Source organism: Stenella coeruleoalba (genome assembly GCF_951394435.1).
Source record: "Stenella coeruleoalba genome assembly, chromosome: 16".
In the NCBI taxonomy this organism is placed as follows: Eukaryota; Metazoa; Chordata; class Mammalia; order Artiodactyla; family Delphinidae; genus Stenella; species Stenella coeruleoalba.
Genome location: NC_137162.1, coordinates 80,746,904 through 80,771,139, shown reverse-complemented (window position 1 = coordinate 80,771,139; position 24,236 = coordinate 80,746,904). Strand labels below are relative to the sequence as shown.

At 48.3% G+C, this 24,236-nt stretch overlaps 1 protein-coding gene across 2 annotated transcripts in view; it reads right to left on the bottom strand.

Moving 5' to 3' along the window:
* Window positions 1–24,236, bottom strand: part of SIPA1L2 (signal induced proliferation associated 1 like 2) — a 221,100-nt gene that overhangs the window by 10,973 nt on the left and 185,891 nt on the right. Inside the window, exons 15-18 of one of the 2 annotated variants that reach the window (XM_079901080.1) lie at window positions 20,073–20,297; window positions 17,785–17,938; window positions 15,278–15,497; window positions 6,356–6,487 (exon numbers count right to left, since the gene is read on the bottom strand). In XM_079901080.1, the coding sequence (XP_079757206.1) occupies window positions 6,356–6,487; window positions 15,278–15,497; window positions 17,785–17,938; window positions 20,073–20,297 (731 nt within the window). The remainder of the gene's footprint in view (window positions 1–6,355; window positions 6,488–15,277; window positions 15,498–17,784; window positions 17,939–20,072; window positions 20,298–24,236) is intronic. The other variant, XM_079901081.1, reaches the window with a different exon arrangement.

Genomic DNA, 24,236 nt, shown 5'->3' with positions numbered 1-24,236 from the left:
GAGGGCAGTGAGGGGCACGGGCTGTGGTGGGAATCGCACTTGGCACTTGAGTCACCTTCTCTCTCCCAAGCGTGCGAAGGAGTTCTCAATGTTTAGACACTGGTTTTTGGAGTAGAGCTGCGTTACCTGTCTATTCACTTACTAATTAATTTTGAACAATGCTGCAGAGCATTTCTCTGTTGGAAGCTTTTCTGTTCTTTTATGAGATTGCTGGTCAAAGGGGGGGTACATTTTCTGGCTCTAGTTACGTACTGTCATATTGCCTGAACACAAAGATGGATCCTTTTATAATCTTTATAACGATACCAGCTGTGAGCATTCTTCATAGCTCTCCAGAGCTGCTGCGTCGTTTTTCATACTCAAGAGATGTGAGCTGGTACCTCGTTACTGTTTGCATTTACATGTGTGGTTGAACACTTTTCAAGTCCTTATCTACTGTATGATCCATCTTTTGGACTGTGCGACACAGGACTTGACCGTTTGCTTATCGGGCGTTTGGCATTTCTGGGGGGTCATGTTCCTTCATTCACTGGAGATACTCCGGTTTCATCCATCACATTTATTACAAATCTTTCCCATGTTCCCCTACTTCCCCTTTTATGTTAATGTTCTCGTCCAGGTTCATAAAAGATCTAAATATTTAAATACTTTTATCTGGTCATAGGACGTTTTGTATGTTCTCTCATTACTCCATAATTACGGCACTGGCATGCTTCCAAAACATTAATCTTTCTGTCTTTACTTTTTCTAGAATTGACTTTTCTAATTCCTCAATCCAAACGGAGTACATAAATTCCACTCCCACTTCACTCTTAAATATACGCAGATTTCAGCCTGGGCTCTTTTTTTCCCTTCAAAAGGACTCATTGCTATCTTCTGAATCGTTGTCATGCTGCTGTACTGCTATTGATTTATAATAAACTTTTTTGTTGACCACTGTTCATCTGTTTTCCAAATGGAAGCAAATATCCTTTAGATATTTGAACTGAAATGGTATGAAGTCTGTGAATTAACTCAGGAAGGGCTCTCCTCTTTCCCATGTGCTTTCTCTCCATTCCTGTCCTTTCATATATTACGACTTTTCAGGTATCAAAGTGTCCAGGGCTTTTCTCTCATTATAATTCTAATGATGGCTAACTCCCAAGGAATTTATAATTTGATCTTGCTGATGTACCTAAGGTGTTCTTTATGACTGCTAAGTGGAAGGCTGTCTGCAAAGGTGGCTGTGCGCACATGCCACCCCTCGTACCAGAAGGAAGAGCCTACTTCCATCCTGGGATCTGGGCTGGCCTTGGAACTTTCTCTGCCCAATAGCATGTGGTGAATATAATGTTCTGGGTCTTGATACACCGTGTATCTCCTGCTTATGGTCTCCTGATTCCTTAAGCCACATGTGAAGAAGTATAATTACCCGCTGGAGACAAGGGTCCGGCTAGACCCCAGCTGTTCCAGGTACAGACACATGAGTGGAGTCCCTTAAGGCTCCAGACCCAGTTGAGCTCCAGCTGAATATACCCACATGTGTGACCTCAGCTGAAACCATAGGAAGCAGAGGAATCACTCAGCTGAGCCTAGCCAACCCATGGAATCATCAGACATAACAAACCATTGCTGTCTTCAGCCATAAATTTCTGGGTGGTTTGTTATACAGAAATAGATAACTGAAAAAATTAACAATGCTTTGAAATGAGGCTTATAAAAATATGAAATATATTTTAAAATATCTTACCTACTTTTTTTTTTTTTTTTTTTTTTGTGGTACGCGGACCTCTCACTGTTGTGGCCTCTCCCATTGCGGAGCACAGGCTCCGGACACGCAGGCTCAGCGGCCATGGCTCACGGGCCCAGCCGCTCCACGGCATGTGGGATCTTCCCAGATCGGGGCACGAACTCGTGTCCCCTGCATCGGCAGGCGGACTCTCAACCACTGCGCCACCAGGGAAGCCCTTACCTACTCTTTTATAATCTCTAGTAATCTCTTTTTGATTTTTAAAATATTTCCTAGATATAGAATCATATCTATAAATATTTCTTTACTTCCAAAATTTATTCTCTTTTTCTTTTCATTGCTTGTTTAAATGTCAAGGATTCCAATACGAAATCAGAGAACACGGTCTCAAAGGATACCCTTGTTTAGTTTCTGTACTTAAGGGATCTACTTAAAACATTAAAAACATTTTTTTCCATTAAGTATTATGTAACTATTTGGTATAGTATTATGTAACTATATATCTTGTAATAATCTATAAGGGAAAGGAATCTGAAAAAGAATCTATCTATCTATCTACCTATCTATCTCTATACACACGTAACTGGATCACTTTGCTGTATACCTAAACCTAACACAACATTGTAAATCAACTATCAATTATACTTCAATTAAAAAAAAAGTATTATGCAACTATTTGGAATAAAGTAGATATTCTTTGTTAAGCTTTGAAGGTATCTCTCAAATCTTTATTTTTATTAGAAATAGGTCCTAATTCTATTTTATATATATATATATATATATATATATATATATATATATACACACACTTTTAGGGAAGTCGATATGACAACTGTTAATGACTTCATCTACTATAACTTATTCTAATTAAGTGATATCACTTATATGTGGTATCTCAATCAAATAGGCAGACACATTCCACTTTTTAAAAGCCTGTTTTCAAATGTGCTAACTACTCATGTCAAAGTATGGGCACAGCCTTCTTCCAGAGGGCCCTGAGCTCAATAAGGCATCTTGAACTGCCTTTATTAGTTTGTAATGATTTAACAGGCTCATGGGGATTTTCTGGACTATCTTTTCTTCATGATGTTGAGTCTAGCTCAGAAATGGCTTTGAGAATTGGTACAAAAAGATCAATGTCACAGGCAGGGCAACTGGGTCATCTGGGTGAAGACCTTTCTCTTTAAAGTGCTAAGGGGATGTCTATGCTCACAGAGCAGTACTATTCACAATAGCCAAGATGGAAGCAACCTAAATGTCCACCGACAGGTGAATGGATAAAGAAGATGTGGTACATATATACAATGGAATATTACTCAGCCATAAAAAAGAATGAAATAATGCCATTTGCAGCAACATGGATGCAAGTAGAGACTACCATACTCAGTGGAGTAAGACAGACAGAGAAGGACAAATAGTGTATTATATAACTTATATGTTGAATCTAAAATAGGACACAGGGCTTCCCTGGTGGTGCAGTGGTTGGGGGTCTGCCTGCCGGTGCGGGGGACGTGGGTTCGTGCCCCGGTCTGGGGGGATCCCGCGTGCCGCGGGGCGGCTGGGCCCGTGGGCCATGGCCACTGGGCCTGCGCGTCTGGAGCCTGTGCTCTGCGGCGGGAGAGGCCACGGCAGTGAGAGGCCCGCGTACCGCAAAAAAACAAAAACAAAAATAAAATAGGACACAAATGAACATATCTACAGAACAGAAACAGACAGACAGAGAGAACAGACTTGTGGTTGTCAAGGGGCGGGGGTAGGAGATATGGACAGGGAGTTTGGGATTAGCAGATGCAAACTATTATATATAGAACGGATAAACAACAAGGTCCTAATGTACAGCACAAAGAACTATATTCGATATTCTGTGATAAACCATAATGGAGAAGAATATAGAAAAACGTGTATATATGTATAACTGAATCACTTTGCTGTACAGCAGAGATTAACACAACATTCTAAACCAACTATACTTCAATAAAATAAATTTTTTAAAAAAGTGCTAAGGGGATGGATCACGCCTGGTCACCACCATACCAACTTGCGTCACAGCGGAGCTGACACCGATACAAAAGAATCTGATTAGTCAAAGGTCTGGAGTTGCAGATTCTTGAATTTTCCTGAGCTGACTAATGTCTCAAGGTGGCATGCTACCCTATGGAGTAGAACAGAAAACAACTGAAATTTTTAAACATGACCTCAACTCTTTCCACATTTTCTATAAAATGTTGATTGGAAAGTTCAGAAAGGTCAGGTAACCAAAGTCCTCTCCCCTGCAAACAGAATCCCACATTCTTTCGGTTGAACTCGGGTACCCCTGCCCCTGAGGCACTGGCTAGCTGGGATGTCTGTGCTTCTTCCTCCTTTGTCTGACGATGCCAACTCCCAGCTAGCCTCTAACTCCAGCTCAGAAATACCCTGAAGAATGGAACTGCAGAACTGGAGGGTAGGGCTGGGAGAAGCCTTCCAGGTTCTCTGGAAAGGAATTCATTTCATAGACAAGCAGGCTGAAACCCAACACAAGCATGTACCTTAGAGGACTGGTGTCCAACACTCAGTGTCGGCACAAGGCGTGTAGCTAAATGACTTGTCCAAAGGCCAGCAGCCCAGCCGTAGGGCTGCGATCACAACCACAGCCCCCCAGGATGGACAATTCAGTCACTGCTGTCTGCACCGTTTTGCTTTCTCGCCCTCCCACCTGCAGCCCAGCTCCCTGAAAAACTCCACTTCACAGCAGCGATTTTATTCGGAAGGGGTGGAAGGGAGCCAGGCAAAGACACAAATGAGGGTGGAGACAAAGGGATATGTGTTGTTTTAAATCAGAAAAATGGACACAAAACGCAGAAGGACCTCAGAGGTTACAAATTATGCTATGAGCTGAGACAGCCCAAGGGTGCACAGGGCCCTGTGCATTCTGGACCTACTGGCTCCTTTGTACGAGCTCTCCTCATTCGGTTATCTTGATCTGCACTTGCTCAATAGAGATAAGACAAATTGAAGAAGCAGGCTTCCCTTGAGAAACTCATCATCTAATAGGAAGAGACAGAGAGGTGAATATGCAGAATTCAGTGTGGTAAGCACTACACTAATATCTATGCAGTGGGGGAACGGAGAAGACGGAATGGAAGTTCTTACACTCTCCTCGGGCAGTAAGACAACAGTGTGCATGGAACAGGCCAGAGACAATGCTGCTCCGTCTTGCCTGGGCCGCTCTGGACAGAGGGGAGACTGTGTTCGTGCCCTCTGGGGCTCGGTCACGTCGGGCCAGTGTTCGGAGGGCTGTTATAACGCACCCTAACCATCTTCTGGTTGAGAGGAATGAAGGCTGCGTTACCAAGCAGACGGGGGCATTCTCAAGTTTCCACACGGGACGAGTACTGTAAAGCAGCAAACCCCAAACCGTTGTACTCTGTCTAGAAAGGGAGCAGAAACAGCCCGTGCCTGCTGCAGGGGTTTCTTCCCAACACTTTCCCCGCCCCCCATCTACCAGAGCTAAACGTCCCTGTACTGAATTAACGTGTCCCTGAATTAGCTTGAGAGGAGCTTTCGACTCCCCCCTCCCCCAGACTCCCCCCCAAATGGTGCTTAGGACCCGCGGCACCGATCCCAACTGATGAGAGAAACGGCCTAGCAGGGCAGCTCGCTAGACAGGCAGTCAGGGCAGCTGACCTCCACAGCCTGCAGCAGCCTGACTGCAAAGTGCGCCTGCCCCTCCTGGGAAAGGAATCTGAATCCCTTTCCTGAAGCCTGCACGTCACAGGTGACGGGAACCGATGACCAGAGCAGGTGAGTCAAAGGAGAGGGAGAGAAAAGGGCCACTCAGGTGGCCGTGGCCATCCCTGGGGGGCGGCAGTGAGGACGCAGACACACGGGAGTCTCAGACAGGTCACCCAGGTGCAGAGGCTGTGGTCATGGAGAGAATGTAGCAACAAATGGCAGAAAGTCTGAATCCGGGTCGCCGGGGTCCCTGGACCCACGCGTAAGGTGCAGAGGGTGCCTGGGAGGCAAGCAGCTCCCTTGTCCGTGGCCCCCTTTACCTGCAGCCTGGAGAAAAGGTGCAGCTTCCCCTCCTAAATTCACAGAAACTTTCTCCAGAGATCGTGGAGGGCAGTGTGACAGCCAGAGGGCCCCAGGGATCAGCCAGCCCAGCGCCATCCTGACCACATGGTTAGAGGAGGAAGCCAGGGCCCGTGCAGGGTGACCCGTTGGGTCAAGGAGGCCACATCAGAGTCTGCAGGGACCCCAAGCCACCAGAGGCCTAGGCCTGTGCTTGTCTGGGTGGCTTGGACCTCTGAAAGGCTTTCTCCTCCTGTCTCACCTCGTCACGCTGGGAGGAAAGACAGAGTCTGTGTCCTAGATCCCCACCTCTACATTCCAGGTAAGAAAACACAGGTGTCAGAGGACAAGTGACACCTGCCAGGTCACAGCTGGCGCCTGACCTGGAAGCAGGTTTGGGGCCCTTTGCCCGGCGCTACTTCCCTGCGTGCCTGGTTCTCCCTAAGGAAAGGCCCTCAGTCTCAGCCCAAGCCATCCCCTGGTTTTCCTCTTGGAAGATGCTCAGAGCATCCAGACGTTAACCCGGACGATCCCTGTGTTGCTGCCCCGGCCCCAGAGGCTGTGAGTCGTTACCTTCAAACGCCCGGGCAGCATCCACGAGGTGGGACCAATCTAACCCCGTGGCCGTGTCCGGGAGGGGCATCAGGCCGGGATCTGCGCACTTGGACTTATCTGATAAGGACCCATCGGAGAACCAGAACTCATCTAGACAGAAACAAAACCAGAGTGTCAGTCAGATCACACAGCACGGGTACCGGCCGGGCCCTCAGAGGGGCCCAGGGAGCTTTCTGTAAAAGATCTCCTGTCCCAGTAAAGAAACAGACATCCCACCGCAGTTACCCAAGAGACACAGCGCTCGAGAGGAGGGGCTTTGTGAAAAAGCCGCGACCTCCAGGCTCACTGAGCGGTCACCAGCCGGCAGGGGCCGGGTGCAAGATCCGGACTGAGCCTTCCCACGAGTCAGAAAAGCAGAGGCGAGCTTCTCCCGGGTGGGCTTCTCCCGAGGACACCACCCCAGTCCGACCACCCTCAGGATCTCTTCCTGTTTCCCTTGGGGTGACTCCCCCCTGTGGGAAGAGTGTTGAAGCCTCTACTGTAAACACGGTTGGGTGCGATCTCTTTTGTACGTTTCGCTACGTACAAAAATGGTGGTGGGACGACTCTTTTGACCTAATGAGGCAGCTCGATCACTGGCTAAACCAAACCCCTCTCCCTAACTGGCACCGAATGTTTGCTAGTCTTCCTTTCTCTGTGCAAACAGACCTTTTACATTTCTTCTCTTTAAACTCTCATCACAGGACTTGAAGCGTTTTCGTCACTAGCCATACTGGTTGTTAGGAACTCATTATGCATCTGTGGACAAATTTCCCAAAGGCTGGACCTTCTCTAAGGTGCCTCTCCTGGCCCTGCCCAGAATGTGGTATGCAGCTGCTCGCGGACACATCTGACTAATTAGACCAATCAAAATAATGACCACCTGGCCGTCTGAGCCCGCAATTAAGGAGGGGATGTAATTAACCAAGTGCACCTGTAATTTTAGCGCCCACATCCTTTGGGGAAACTGTGAAATGCTCGCACCTGGACCAGGACAGAGGCTGCCTGTGATCTGGCCTTGAAGGACCCTAATGCTCTGTTTCCCAGCACCTTCCACATGCAGCCCTTAGCCTACCTCTAACAGCGGCTAGAGCTAACGATGAAGCCACTCTGTTTTTAACGTTAACCTGCTTAAAGGTGGAACCGTCACCCCCTCCATCTTGAAGGGAAACCAGTAACGGGTATTTTATCAATGCCGTTCCCACCACCCTCCCTCTCCAAGTGCTCCAGCGTGTTCTATGTGTGATGTCCTCTGTCCTTGTCTGCTTCTCTCCTGATGGACCCCTCTGAACCCAGGGAGGCACCGAAGGGCAGAGGCTGGGCTGACCCCGCCCAGGTCCCATCTTCACCCAGAATTTAAGGTTCAACCACCCCTGCCCCGCCCCAGAGAGAAAGGTCAGGAAGCCCAGGGACCCTCAATCACTTCCCGTCTCTCAAACACATCAGCTGCTTTGCTTAAAGCAGGTTTTCTGCACCAAGTGAAAAGAAACTATTTGACTAGGTGGGAATTACTTTTGCCACTGATTTCCCTGCGGCTGAGTTGGTCAGGAATAGGGGTGTGCGTGTCGCAGCGCTGGGAAGGGTGCCCTGGGCCAGCTGGAAGCCGGAGTGCATGGGGCACGTCCCTCACCCCCTGCCTCTCCTTCCCTCACTGGAGAGGAAAACATCATAGAGTGAAAAATTGTTCAGCTGAATGAACATTTTTACCGAAAGTACAGTCTCTTGGTCACGTATCGCTAAGAAATGTGAACCTGAGGATTTTCTTTGCCTTTATAAAGAAATAACCCTTCACCTGAGCTTCTGGTGTCGCCTAAAATCAAACCCGGTACGCATTCTGTGCGCCGTCTGCTTTCTCCCCAGCACCAGCAGACGACACCCTGACTGGCTCTAACAGGAGTCAAGGCAGACAGCAAAATAATAGAGGGCAAGAGGGGAAGAGGCAGCGAGAGAGGAGGGCTGGGCTACAGCCCCTTGTCCCCTCTTCCTGTCCCTCCTGCGTTCGTGAGCTCAAAGAGCATCTTCCCCAAACACCCAAAGGGGACTGACAAAGGAGCCCTGACCATCTTGGGTTAAAGATCGGAGCTCTCGGGCTTCCCTGGTGGCACAGGGGTTGAGAGTCTGCCTGCTGATGCAGGGAACACGGGTTCGTGCCCTGGTCCGGGAGGATCCCATGTGCCACAGAGCAGCTGGGCCCGTGAGCCGTGGCCGCTGAGCCTGCACATCTGGAGCCTGTGCTCCGCAACGGGAGAGGCCACAGCAGTGAGAGGCCCATGTACCGCAAAAAAAAAAAAAAAAAAAAATCGGAGCTCTCACTCTGTGTGGGACCAACCTGAAGTTTGGTGGCCGGGAAGCTCCTGCCCAGAGTGAGCGTGTGTGGAGTGAGTGGGCCTAGCGACCCACAGAGCAGGGGTGTGTCACAGTCAGAGGCAAACCCAGGGCGTCCTTCTAACCTCCTCCAACTTCTATGGAGAACCAGGAAGGAAAAGGAGGGATATTTCTTCTTTACTGTAAACAGTCACTCCTCTCCCCGAGTTGTCAATGGGACTTGCGTGTTTATTTGACACTACAGAACTGGCAAAGATGCTTAGTAAATTGGAGAAGATTCCCTCCCTCGAGAGTTTATTTGGAGTACTATCCACTCCACCATCTACGCTGTGTTTGTTAAATGCCTACTGTACGCCTAAGGATGGGGTGGAGCAGTGGGGAAGACAGGCAAGGCCACCCCCCCACAGAGCTTACACGGCAAGTGACACGGGGAGAGGGAAGAAACAAATGAACAAGATCATACAAGCCGCGGCATGTCGGAGGGAGGCCTGTCCGAGGAGGTGACAGTCACCAAGACATAGCCCAGCAGCAGCTGCCTGGGGAAGAGGAGTTCCGGGAGGAGAGCTCCGAGACAGCACGGATTGAGGTCCAAATGCATTGTCGCTCAGTAAGCAGGACGACACCAGTGTCAAGGAGTGTCACCATATATATATATATATATATATATATATATATATATATATATTTTTTTTTTTGTGGTACGCGAGCCTCTCACTGTTGTGGCCTCTCCCGCTGCGGAGCACAGGCTCCGGACGTGCAGGCTCAGCGGCCATGGCTCACGGGCCCAGCCGCTCTGCGGCATGTGGGATCTTCCTGGACCGGGGCACGAACCCGTGTCCCCTGCATCGGCAGGCGGACTCTCAACCACTGCGCCACCAGGGCAGCCCCAGGGAGTGTCACCTGAAATGAAGTAGGAGCCGCCTAAGTTCCTCTCTGTATTGTTTTTTTTGACTGCACCGTGCAGTTTGCGGGACCTTAGTTCCCTGACCAGGGATGGAACCTGGGCCCTCGGCAGTGAGAGAGCAGAGTCCTAACCACTGGACCATCAGGGAATTCCCCTAAGTTTCTCTCTGAATTATCAAAATGAAAAGCACCGTACACACTGCTATATTTAAAATAAATAATCAACAAGGACCTACTGTAAAAAAAAAAATTAAAAAATAAATTTTTTTTTTAAAAAGCACCTAAAATTTTTGCAATGCTTGGAAAATCGTATAATCGGGAAAAAAAATGACGTTTTTTTAAATTTTGGGGTCCAAGACTCCAAACCACCAAAAATTCTTTATAATACTTATAACTGACATTAGGTCTCACCCAGCTGACGTTTACCCTGCACCTGCTGTATTCTGGGTCCCACCAGGTACCGTATCGGTACCTGGGGATGGGATGACCACAGGCGCAGGTTCTGCCCTTGAGGGGCCGACAGGAGCAGGTGAGTCCTGCTGGTGCCGCTCTGGGGTCTGGGAAAGTACGTACAGGAACCAGCCCCTGCACTTGGCGTGACCACAGCAGCTGTAACTGGGCTGTTCCCTGAGCTTTCCAGATGGGGAGGAAAAGGCACGACTTAGGTACCAGAGCCTGTTATTTCAAGGCCAGTCCTCTCGAGCCACTGCTGTTCCAGAGCCCACGCTGCTCCTCCGGCCAACCCAGGAAAGAAAGCGACTCGCGGCTTCTGAAGGGCAGCCGGTGTCCAGGCACCGCTGCCGGGGTCTCTGCTCTCTGGCCTGGACATCGATCTTGGGGCTTCCTGTTTGTTTATCCCGACCCTGAAATCGCGGGGACCAGCTTTATTGAGTCTGACTTTCTCGCTGTTGTTCTAAATGCGGACGAGCCTTCCTGTTAGCATTTCCTGGTGGTCAGATAGCTGTGGTTTCACAATTACTCTCCAGAAACCAAGGGATGTTTATTACAGAGGAGACTGAGAACATTTGAAAAAAAGAGAAAGAAGTGCCGCATAGAGTCGGAGAATATGCTCTTCCTCCGACGGCCACGGATGCTGTCTGCGAGGCCGGCGGAAGCAAGGGCAACTCTTCTGCAGGCCGCACACCACTACGTCTGCACCTGGGGTCTGTGGCATCTTGGGTGGGTACTAAATTATAAGGAAAACACTAATTTCTTTTATTTCTGCTAAAACTCGCTTTTAAACTTCAAGGAGCATCCTTTGCGGGGGGCCTAGGTCACAACTATAGGATTTGGGAACATATAGAACCTAACACCTTGTTGGGCATTTTTAATTAATTAATTTTCTTTTATTATTTATTTTTGGTTGCGTTGGGTCTTCATCGCTGTGCGCGGGCTTTCTCTCTAGGCGCGTGGGCTTCAGAAGTTGTGGCACGTGGGCTCAGTAGTTGTGGCTCACGGGCTTAGTTATTCCACGGCATGCGGGATCTTCCTGGATCAGGGCTCGAACCCGTGTCCTCTGCACTGGCAGGCAGATTCTTAACCACTGCCACCACCAGGGTAGTCCTAATACCCTGTTTTATTTTTCAAAATTTAAGAACTCTTGTTCTAAAAGTCTACCCACATAGGAAGATTTCTACCATTCCTTGGAGTGTTTCATAAAACTCCATTTCGTAAAAAATCAGTAATTCTCTTTAAACATGCTTTAAACCTGCGAATGCTTGGGACTGCACTGAACAAAGCCAGGTAACCCCATGCCCAAGCAGACAAGGATACTATGAGAGCTTTTCAATATCACTGGTTTTCGGGCCTGTGAACTGTGTGTCAAAATGGCCACTCCCTATTCTTTTTTTCTACCTGGGCCTCAAAGGAAATTTTACTCTGAAATCCACCAATGATGGAAACAAAGGCCCTAAATGCAAGGCAGAAAGATCTCAGAATTGTTTCAATTGTTCGAGCTGGTCTTATTTTTATACCTCCAAGTTGAAGACATAATGATACAGCACATTCAGGGATCCCCAAACCGCCCCCAGGAAATATATATGAATCACGACGTGAGTCACATCTAAAGTGTGTTTGTTAAGTGTCATCTGTCTTCCAAGGCTGGATTAAGATCCTGGTCTCAGGAGAAGAGAGATTCTGAGATGGGCCCAAGTTTGAGACTTGGAAAAGCTAAAACTGTCTGAACGAGCAGCCTGTGACTGATAATTACATGGAGAAAAGGTGCGGCGATGAGGTCTCCAGAGGCTCACTGTGAAGAGATGGACTTGCCAACCCTCCCCCGTGCTGTCCTTGCTGCAGATTAGGAACAAGATCCAAATGAGCGTCTATGAGCGGAAGGTCAGATGCTTCCCGGGAAACTTTAGGAGGATACGTGTGCCTCAGCATATCCTTGCTCAACCTCTGTAGCTAACGAACCATCCAGGGTTACACGCTCTGGCAGAACTAACCTAACTGCCACTGCAAGTTCTCGTGAAGCTAAGTCTCTGAGAAACTAAGAGAAACCCCTGGGCGACCCCAAATAGTCCTCATTTCTCGCTCGCGGGCATCTGCTGGCCACAAACTCCCACCTGTCAACTCTCTGGCTTGTTCCAGGGTCAGACTGTTGCAGCTACTCTCCGAGCGAGATCTGCTCACAGGGGCTCTGCTGAGTGACCAGAAACCACAGAAAGCAAAAGATGACTGAAATCTGCCTTGAGCAGATACAGGAATAATAACCACACAGGTGAGTGTGGGCGTCAGGGGTCCCAGGGGCGAGCATCCTCCCAGGGACAACCAGATCCTTACAGTTGAGCCTCTTGGTGGGGAGGGAGGAGGGAATCAGAAGTGTCTTGGGGGAGACGCATTAATTCAAATTACTCCCAGCTCCCTTATTTATATTTTGTCATTTGATCCACCAAACCTAGAGAATTTTTTTTTCTGAGTAGGCTGTGAAGTTTAGAAATTGGAGGAGTCACGTGGCCAAATAAGAAGGTTTCATCTGAGAAGCGCAACAGCAAGGACCACTCTTACTGCTTTTCCCAGGAGGAGAGACAATGAAGGCAAGTCAGGCAGTTTTTAACCCGGATAGTGGAGAGTGTATCCTGCCTGTTTCCATTGTACCTCTGAACATACTAAGCAAGGACACAGGGACGTCCCTGGTGGCGCAGTGGTTAAGAATCCGCCTGCCGATGCAGGGGACACGGGTTCGAGCCCTGGTCTGGGAAGATCCCACATGCTGCGGAGCAACTAAGCCCGGGTGCCACAACTACTGAGCCTGCGCTCTAGAGCCCGCGAGCCACAACTACCGAGCCTGTGTTCCACAGCTACTGAAGCCTGAGTGCCTAGAGCCCGTGCTCCACAACGAGAGAAGCCACTGCAATGAGAAGCCCGCGCACTGCAATGAAGAGTAGCCCCTGCTCACCGCAACTAGAGAAAGCCCGCGCGCAGCAACGAAGACCCGACGCAGCCAAAGATAAATAAATAAATAAATATTTAAAAAAGGGTAACTCGGCATACCCAGACAATAGAACAGAAGTCAACACTAAAAAGAAGTGAGCTATCAAGCCACGGAGGAAAATTAAATGTATTTCTGGAAAGGCTACACCCTGTATGACTCCAACTATACGACACCTGGAAAGGACAACACTATGGAGACAGTAAAAAAAGAACCACTGATTTACCAGGGGTGAGGGGCAGAGAGGGATGAACAGGTGGGGCACAGAGGCTCTTTAGGGAGATGAAAATACTCTGTAAAATACTACAATGGTAGGTACGTCACCATGCATTTGCCCAAACATATAGAATGTACGACGCCGGGGGGGTGAACCCCAACGCAAACTACGCACTTTGGGTGATGAAGATGTGTTAGTATCCTCTAACAAGTGTTCCCTGTGGTCGGGGGCAGACTGAGCACCTGCAGGGGCAGTGGGTGTGTACCCGGGAAGTCTGCATACCTTCTGCTCACTTCTGCCGGGAACCTAAGACCGCTCTAAGTAAATGATGTTTATTAAGAAAAAAAAAGTGAAGCGAAAAAAAGGATAGAGAGTTTACCCTTAAGCAACGTGGCTGTTAGGGGCGTGGACCACCCACACAGTGGAAAATCTGCATGTACGTTACAGTTGGCCCCGTATCCGAGGTGCCACATCCCCTGATCCAACCAACCGTGGAGCATGTAGTACTGTGATATTTACATGGAAAAAAACCTGTGTGTAAGTCGATCTGCACAGTTCAAATCCCTGTTGTTCAAGGGTCAATTGTGCGTCTTCCACACGGAAGCACATGAAAGGTAGAATGTAAGAACTACCGTAACGTCTATACTGTGGATTTCACAATCATACCTCAAGCATTTTTAAGTGGAAGATATGACATCTGCAAGAAAATAGAGTTTTACTGGTTTTAGGAAAGCTTTAAGAGGCCATTAAAGTTACCTATTTACAAACAAGGACAAACATTTGGAGAAATATTAGGGTATTAGAATATGTCTGTCTGACCTTCATACCTTTATCAAGAGGGAGTATTTCTCCAATTTAGGCAAATGGACTTTTCATAACAGGCAGGATATTATGTTACTTAAAGAAATAGATGGGCTTCCCTGGTGGCGCAGTGGTTGGGAGTCCGCCTGCCGATGCAGGAGACATGGGTTCGTGCCCCGGTCTGGGAAGATACCACATGCCGCGGAGCGGCTGGGCCCGTGAGCCATGGCCACTAAGCCTGCGCGTCCGGAGCCTGTGCTCCGCAACGGGAGAGGCCACAACAGTGAGAGGCCCGCGTACCGCAAAAAAAAAAAAAAAAAAAAAAAAGAAATGGATTAAGAATTTTATGAGACAAGGTTCATTTCCAATTATGTTAAACATTAGAAAGATTATTAGAACTTTTATTTCATTTAGCCTGGGACTTATATGTGTATTATGAAGTTCAAATTGGTTCTAAAGATAATGCTTTCTACCATGAAATTTAAGAAAACCCTGACAAGGAACATATTTCTGATTTAATCCTCATTCTTCCTGTACAATAGAAATTAACTATGAAAAAAGGAAATAAAGCTAACTAATGTTAAAAAAAAAATCACGCTTCAACACCGACATGTTAATAGGAAACTAACACTATGTAAAAAGGAAAGATTTTAGGATTTGAAGGAAAATCATCTGGAAATTATCTAGTCAACCTGTGGCCAATAAATTGGAGTGAACTGGACACAGAATCTAAGTGATGGGACATGGTACCACGTGGGAAGAGCCAGGGCTGGGACCCAGGTGTCCCGATGCCCACCTGCCACCTTCGCCTTCACCAGATCTGGAAGATCAAGAAGAAACAGACACAGGAGGCAAGAAAACCAACCTTCCTCCCCGCGTGCTGCCCACCGGAACATCTACCACCGCGGCGCCCTTTTCTCTTTATCAGGTTTAGACACTTCTTTCTTTACGGATGTAATAGCTGAGCTGAGTATAAAGGTCACTATTTTACCTGCTCAAAACGTTTAATACGGGTTTTTCGATTTTCTGAAAAATTGGCAGTAGTGTTCAACTTTTAAAAAATGTCCACTTTGGGGCTTTTACCACCTTCAAAAATCACTAAGAGAGAAAACGCACCACCAGATGATATATAGTTTAAAGAATAAACAAGTCCCTCCAACCCCGGTAGGAGACCCACCCCAGAGAGCCCACGAGGACAGCTCGGGCCACCCCGGGCACTTACTCCGCAGGCTTCCCATGCTGGGTGCCGGCTGGGTCCGGGGTGGCAGGGTGCTGTGGTAGGGCGGGGTGGTGCTGAACAGGATGTCGCTGGGCAGGGCCTGGTCAAGGATGGAACTTCGGGAGCTTCCGAAGGAAGACCCCCTCCGGTGGCTGCAAATGCTCTCGTCCGAGAGCGTGCGGTACAGCGAGCGGCGCGGGGACAGGTTCCCATAGAACGAAAACTAGGGGTTGAGACAGGAGGAGGGAAGGGAAAACAGATGTCAGAAAGCTGACAGCGTGAAACTCATCTGACTGCCTTAGGGGGGGTCCCGTACCACCGTGGGAGCATCTCCGAGCAGCAGGTGCGTGCAAAGCCGCAGCCTAGGGATGCTACAACCAGGCACGCAGGTCACCGAGGCAAAGCACAAGGGCTTCCTGCAGTTCCTGGGTCTGGCTCTTTTCCTCCTTGGACGTTCTGTGAAATATCACCACGAATTAGACAGGCACAGCTCTGTTCTGAAATGTTAAATGGAGGTTCCATAACCTTTTAGCTGTGGCAGCTTCTGGAAATACAGAACGCTGCCATTTCAGGCAACAGTTATTCAAAACCACACCTAGTGCTGGCTTGATTTTCATCGGAAATGACTACATGTTAATATTAGGTGATTTCTGTACCAATCAACTACATGCGAGGTTCAACCTAATCTAGGTCACAATAATAATATTAATTTTTGAGCACTGCAGCTTTCTAAGCCACACACAGGTTCAAGAAAGACAGTATTGGTCCAGGAAAGTCTTACTGTCTACACACTAAAGTTTCACTCACAGAAGTCTAGTACAGTTGTTGAGAATTGAGTTATAGTAATCAATCGTAACCAGGTTTAAAGAAACCATTAAAATTATTGTGTTAAATCACAGATAGGGTAGGGAAAGTTCATACTAAAGAAGCAAGTAGTCCAAAACTCAAGAAAAATTAAATCAAATCTGAATTTCCAACTTCTTCTATATCCTGAACCACGTTCCTTTTACATCAATAATAGTAAAAGCCAGAACGTTTGCATCAAGCAAATACAGAAACGGTTATTTACGTTTGTGAATGTAAAGTGTTTCTATTTTATGTGTCCCTTTCATCCTGTCAAGTCTGTCCAGCTGATGAATGGGAACCAGAGTGTGTGCGAACTGCAAAGTTACGTTTGCACTACGAAAAGAAGGCGATTTGTCTTAGAAGAAAAAAAAAAACACATGTCAAGGAGAAGGTTGTTCCTATTAAAAGAAAAGCTATTTGCACTTTCGGTACAATAGCCCGCACCCAAGCTTGTACAGTACCATATACATGATTTGATACGAGTTAAAGAAAAAAAAAAGGACTCATTCTGTTGAGCTCTTCCGAGATTCCCTCTTCACACACAACCAGCAGGCTCTTCAGAACATGATTACAGGCCCATTAGATTAAAGCGGCTTTGAGGTAGCATCTCATGAGAGTGTTATTCTAAGAACACAATTAGGTTAATTGCAGCATCGTTTTATTATAGGGAAGACGGTAGCACAAAGCCTTGCCGTTTATCTTGATCACAGTCAAGATGGCCATGCCCGACTTTTTTCTTTTCATTTGGACAAGAGAACGCTGAATTAGAAGGGAGAAAGGCCTGCATTCCACGGCTGACTCTGCCCCCAAGTATTTATGCGAACGTCACACTTCATCAGTTGGGGCCTCAGTTACTTGCCAGAAGAGGAGATTGGGCTGGATTACCTGGGGGTCCTTTTTCACTTTCCATTACTTAACAAAGTGGTTTAAGAGACTGTAATGACACATAATAAAACGAAAACTAATAAGGACAGTGAAGTCATCTAACGGTAGTGAGGGTCTGCGCCCTGGTCATGAAGCTGTGCCCTCGAACGTGAGGTTGGTTTGTGAGACTGACGCGTGGCCTTTCCTTGTGGGTGGGCACGGCTTACAAGCACGGGGCAGGTGCCATCTGATTTACGATACCAGGCGGTACAGTACCTAAGTCCAGCCCATTTCTGGAACAGGATTACACCCTAGCAGGATGGCTTGGAGAACCCTATCCTTGGTACAAGTTCTGGAGCAAAAGCCAGGCGGTGTGAATTTTAACAGCTACTATTTCTGATGACCTGTTATATCCGGGTCCTCTGTGAAGTTGGTTCTTATCTTGGCTGTAACTCTGTATACATTTATCATTGCTTCCTTTTTTCAGAGGACGACGCTGGGCCAAGAGATTAAGTCACATGAACAAAATCACACGGCCGATGGTCACTGCAGCCAAGAACTGAGGCCAGGCCCGCCTGCCTCTAGCTTCCTCTGTCCGTCTAGAAAGCTGCCCTTCCTGACCTCTCCCAGGCTCACTCTGCTTCCTGGGGGAATAACAGTGAAAATGGCCAACCGGGCACAGAGCTGTAGGTAGGATCACGAGAGAGGCCACATGTGGGAGAACTCTGGAAGCCCCGGCGTCTCTTTACGCTTTTCCTTAGTGTTTCCGGTCACTTCAAAGCTACACAAAAGTCACTAACCTTTCTCCTCCCCTCCTCCACCGAGGGGCTGTCGGGAAGCATCAATTTCAGAAAGTCTTCTTTGGAGAGCACGTGCTGAGTTTCTGAGACATCATCTCCCACCACTGCCTGCTGCTGAGCTGAGGCGGACAGCAGACCCATCTCACCATACAGCCTGGTGAAACAAGGCAGAAGGAAAATGAAGGTGAGTCATCAGCCTATCTGTAAAACGCCGGTAGCCTTATGAATTAAAATCCAGTCACCAGCTTCACCCACCACGTTCATACACACAGAAACTCGCTGACTCACTTCTGCTGCATTTCTCCCAGATCCCCGTGCCATCCTACGTTTGTGAAATGAGTGCAAACTTAGGTTTCTGAATAATGCAGAACGAATCAGATCCCCAAAGCCCTGAATGAGAAAAACATAGAGCCAAATTTTCAAATAAGGCTGTGTCTTCCCTTTCCTAACCTGTGTCAGAAAACACAGTTTCAATAATTCATCGGAGATTATCTCGTGTTCTTCGAAGGAAGCCTGGTGCCTGTCCGGAATTTGAGAAAGCCCTTCTCTTGTGGCTGGGCAACCCCACGCACCGTCCACCCTGCAACACGGAGAGCCAGACCCCGGGGCACCTGATGTTGAACAGTAATCCATCCGGGTGCACGCCAAGCATTTTTATTATCAGCCATTTCGCAAAGCCGTTGGAATAAACGAAGCAGCTATCCCCCTTGATTATCAGTATACAGAAATGTATTTATGGACAACAGAAGACTGCCTAGCCGAATTACTGTTTTCAGCTCTTTTCCAGGGAGAAAACTGGGGAGTCGTTTTTAAAAGGTTTGGTCTGCAAATGTAATCTGAGCCACGGAACGTTCCTGAAGACACGGTGGGTGAGGAACCAGGGGCTGTACTGTCAGCCGAGGCGGACGGGGCGCACAACCTGAAACGTGATGCTCCAGGAACCACGGCCCAGGGCGGCAGCTTGCCGAGGATGACCTGTGTGTGACTGTCCTGCATCACCGAGATGACCCCATCTCCAAAGCCAGGCTACTGTGTTGCAGGGTGACGGCTCACTGGGGAATTATCAGGATATGAAACTCACATGAACATGCTCAAAATTAAGAACGATTTATCGGAACTCGCTACGTCTCTTGCTTTGTTCCTGAGGTAGGTCAGGTTTCCCGAACTTTTCGGCTCTGTAAGCAGCAGCAGCGCTGACGACATGAAAGCAGTGACTGGGGAAGAAGCTTTCAAAACTTTTAAATGTGACTGAAGATGTGGTTGGCTTGGGAGCTAAAAAAGAACCCAAGACCCGGGGGATGGGGGCTCTGCACGGAACCCCCGTGGGAAGACACACCATGGAGGGTTTGTGACGAGGCCGTCACACGTGCCCAGCTGTGGGCCCTGAGATTCGGGGGTAGACGTGCTCAAGAGCTCCAGGCCCTATCTGCTTTGGGAAAGACGTAGGGAAGAAAAAAACAAACCCAGGTCTCATCAGTAACTGCTGGGATAATAAGGTAACACCGAAAATCACTAATAAAATGCACTATTCCAGTTCCCTATGTGTTTGAGTAAAAATTGCTAGCCTTTTTTCCTGCTAACTTAGTGACTTTATTAAAATTGACAAATGATACGTCAATAAGTATGCTCCGAGGGTCTACTACGTGTGTCACGAGGACGTACAGAGGTGAGGAGGACATGGTACGTGAATATAAAAGCAAGGAACAGAAATTTGTTTTAGGGACTTCGCTGGCGGTGCAGTGGTTAAGAATCTGCCTGCCAACGCAGGGGACACGGGTTCGAGCCCTGGTCAGAAAAGATCCCATATGCCGCGGAGCAACTAAGCCCGTGTGCCACAACTACGGAGCCTGCGCTCTAGAGCCCACGAGCCACAACTACTGAGCCCACGAGCCACAACTACTAAAGCCCGTGTGCCTAGAGCCCGTGCTCCATGACAAGAGAAGCCACTGCAATGAGAAGCCCGCGCACTGCAACAAAGAGTAGCCCCTGCTCGCCACATCTAGAGAAAGCCCGCGTGCAGCAAAGACCCAATGCAGCCAAAAATAAATAAAATAAAGAAATTTATATAAAAAAAAAGAAATTTGTTTTAATTTTATATGAGAACATCAAAGAAAGGGAAGACTTCTCAAGAGAAATATAAATGCCAACATTTAAAGAGCTTTACCAAGATGTTTCTCGATTACTCTTTTTTAGAAAATCTGTTTCTACTGGGGGGAAAAATACATTAGCTTGGTCCATGCCCCAGATGCCCAAGGTTTGCCTAGAGAAGAGCCCCCCGGACACCTTACCCCTGACACTCAGCCACTTCGGGTTCCTCGGGTGGCGGGCTGTCTTCCGATTTCTTCCAGCCGATGACATATTTGTTCATGGCCCCTTGCCGGTGGTAGGCCTTGGACACGGACCCCGGGGCCTGTTGACTGCTGCTGTGAGACACGATGTACACTTTGGACGTATCCAGAGACCCACTAATTTTGGAACCGTGAGCTGAGGGGCTTCCTGAATGGCGTGAACCACTGGGGAGAAAAAGACAGAAGCCGCGATACAATCAGATCTCAGCGGTGCGGGCACGTTGCCAAACTCAGAGCCACCACGCACGACTCCTGTCCTTCTCTTGAGCAAAATCGGGCAGCGGGGGGCAGATGTGGCCGCCTCTCTGCCACGTGCCTTTGGAATGCCCTGCTTCCCACAGGCCAAGGGTGTTCATGTGCAAAGCTGTATGCCTGTGGCCAGAAGGATGTTCAAAGCCCAGTCAGGGGAAATCTAATAGAAAAATGGGCACCACAGTGATGCCTCAGAAGAAAAGAAACTCAAATGGTGAATAAACATAAGAGGAAGGGCTCAACCTCCGCCATCCCCAAGGAAACCAGTGCAAACCACTGCAGGATATCAGGGCACGCTCACCAGACTGGCAAAAATGGGAGCCTCTTACGATGAGAGTCCAGTGTTACCAGCACCTGGGGCAATGGTCACAAGCCCGGTGTGCTTTTCCATTTTCCTCATTCAGGCTTGATTAAAAATGCCTTTGACCCCAATAGTAAAATATTTTAAAGTTAAACTCTAAGAACAAATGCATGGAATCCATTTCACGAGCAACGTGGCGAGACCCCGTGTCTAGCAGCAGTAACGTGGCTCTAAAGGTTTCCTCTGAAGCAGATGAACATTCTAGAATGTTGGCAATAAGGTTTTCATGAATCCTTTCCTTCTAGACTCACGTTCTTATTTTAGAGTTTCACTGCCAACTCTCAACCCTTTACAAAGAGTAGAGTATGATGACATGAATAAGTGCAAACACCAGAGAATCACATGAGCCATTTACAGGAGAAGCCAGAACATGGGTTTTTCTGCTTTGTTTTTTTGGCAGTTGACTTGTTTCACTTTGCAAAAGCTTGGTTAGCCTCCTATGAATACTGCTTTGTATTCTGAGCTCTTATCTAAGTGCCCTGCCCTCGTAGGGGAAAAAGAAAACAACCAACCAACCAAAACGGGTTTGCTGAATTAAAAGCATGGAGTGGCAGGGGCGCCGTCTTAATGGGTGGTGATTCCTGCACACCCCTCCCTCCAGCCCCGTCTCGCCTCGCACCAGTGCAGCTTGTCTTCAGGGGTCGTAAGTCCCCGTTCCCAGTTCTCAGTGCAATCCCGGAATCGCACCACAAACATAATGGACGCTTGCTCTACTCCTGGATGGCTGTTGGGAATGTGCGTGTGTGTGGTGGAGCTGGCGGGGGTGGCAGTGATGCTGGTGGTGGAAAACCAGAATCAGAGTATTAAGAGTGTGTCATAGATGGTCTGGGAGCTGCGAAAAGCCGACCCTGGTGCCTCCTGTCTCCTTAGGCGACCCAAGGCACTGGGTTACTAACTCAATCAACGAGCATTTATCAACAGCCTTCTTAGACTTCCCTCCTTCACTCAACAAACATTCCAATGCTTGTCAAGTTCAAGGACCTGTATGTACCAAGTGCTGTGGCTACGGAGTGAAGGAGACAGGCCCAGGCTCTCTAGATGAGAGGAGGCAGCAGCCTGGGGTGAGATCCACACTGAGTACAAATCATGTCAACCACGGTTGAGCGCTGGGACGCAGCTAAGACATGGTGGGATACAGGAGTGCGTGGGCTGGAGGGGTGACTAGCCAGGGTGCTCGGCGCTGATGCCAGCCCCCAAGGGGCTCTCCTGCTCTCCTGTTCCCTGGACTGCGCCCAGTCACAACTGAGCCCCTGGGCAGCGGGCCTCAGCTCCGAGCTGACCACACACTCAGAGGCCGACGGTACTCATCAGCACAGGGAGTGTGCGTCCCGGTCTGGGTCCTGGCATTTCGGGATCTGCAGAGTCTCGGCACCACTGTGGTAGGTGGGTCCCTTGTGCACTAATGAGCCTTTTACCTCAACACGCTGACATTTCAAGTCTTATTTTACATGTAAAACTATTAATAGATAACACTTAAAAGTACTTGAATATTTTAAAATTAAAAAAAAAACTTTAAAATATTTGAAATCTTATTTTCTCTAGCTCTCCCATATGGGTGAGGGGACAGACAGGAGGAAGTGTTCAAAAGAGTTACTTTAATGATGAATTCCACAAAAGCCTGCAACTGGAGTTGAAATGTGGCTTTAAAGTCACTGTCAACTAGGAAGGGCAAGAAAAAGGCACCTGGATGGGAAAGGAGCGTCTCATTCAGCACATGGCCCTTCTGCAACCGCTGTGCTCATGTCCAGCGTAAAGGGGTGGAAAGAAGGAACATCGACCAGAAATGCAATCTAGCAGTTTCCTGTGCTTTCTACGAGTCTGACCCATTACATTAATGAATGCTTAAGGTGTTCCAGAAAATTGACTTCAAATCCCTATAAATATCCTGACTCTATTCATAAAAGAAGGTGCTCTGAAAGCGGTTTCCACTGAAATTCTCCTCAATGGTAATACAAAATTCTGTTTGTGATGCCAATTACATCTCTCTAATGAGGTATCAGGAAATCAGCCATTTTACAAAATCTTCTACACTCTGAACAAGACACCAGATTATAAAATCCCAAGACGGTTTTTACAGCCTGGCCAATTCAAAACTGTCTCTGAAAGTAAGACAGGAATAATTCAGGTAACCAAAGCCATTGATAACACTTAAATATTATTTTAGTTAGTACTAAACCTATTTAAAGTCAAATTATTAAAGAGAACTGGTCAAAAGTAATAGGTGTCTCTACTTTGAAATAGTTTCCATATCCTGCACTCCGTCTGCCCAGCGGAAGAAGACAGAGTCTATGGTGGGTGCTCAGGGCGCCCTGTCTGCATCTCCTCCCCCTTCTCCCAGGGACATGACCCTCTGATTTTCTTCTGAGGAAGTGGCTCTCTTCCCCAGTCTCCAGCTGCGTGGTTCGGCAGACTGACCTCCAGGCCCCCAGAGCACAGTGATTAAAGCCAAGAACACGTGAAGAGACACTGGTGGTAGGGCAGGGGGGCATGTCTGCAGAAACTTGAAAAGATCCGCACTTCCTTCCTGTGACGGGGAGCAGTAGCACGGGAGGCCTGCAGGTGACACAGCAGGTGACACAGCCATTCTCACTGCTGAGATTTCAGGGCCGTCCTGCCGAGCCCACGGACCGGGGGGACCTGGTCTCAGGTGACATCATGTGAGCTGCTGTGTCAAATACTACCTTCGCTGTGCGAGCTAATTCGTGTGCAGTTTTCTTTAACTTGTCACATAAATGCCCTCGAATGACACAAATGATGTAAATGTAAGACACAGACGACGACGTTAGCGACAGGAGAAGGAAAGCAGAAAGGCGGCAGTGAGCACGTGTGTGCAGGCAGGCTCGGCAGTGGCCGCGTGAGGACGGGCAGAAGGTCAGAGGGCAGCGGGCTCGGCCTGGGTGAAGGCGGCCGAGGAGAACAGAGGCCGGCGCTGGGAACCCCACGGCCAGCCTCAAGCACCATCGCTGGAGAAGTGTCTCTGCCACGGCCTTAGGGACCTGGAAGGATAATCCCATCCGTGTGCATCTGACTGCCCTCCGGCAGCTAGAAGAGTTCTGAGGAAAAGTCAGACAGTCACTCAGAGCTGAAGCAGGGAAGGCCTTGGAGGCAGCAAGGAAAACGAGAGCGGTCGTCGGTGTGCAGTAAGTTCTACGCGCGGCCAAACCTGAATGAAAGCGTTCCTCTGCCTGGTCTTTGAAGGGAGGAATCACCAATTATGAGTTTTCAAGTCTCTGTACAGACGTATGTCAAACAGGAGTTTAAAACTACTCATAGCTACATACTGCACATTCGTAGCTAGAATACAATTCCTTTACATTTAGCTAGTCTTTTTTTTTAATTGGACTGTCACTGTGAACATACTTCCATTGGTGCACACGCTGGTGAGAGGGGGCCCGCGGACCAGGGCAGAGCGGGGCACGGGCCTTCGGAGGGACGACGAGAGGCCACCCCCCCGCCCCGTCACTGCCCACTATCCCCTGAGCGCTGTCCAG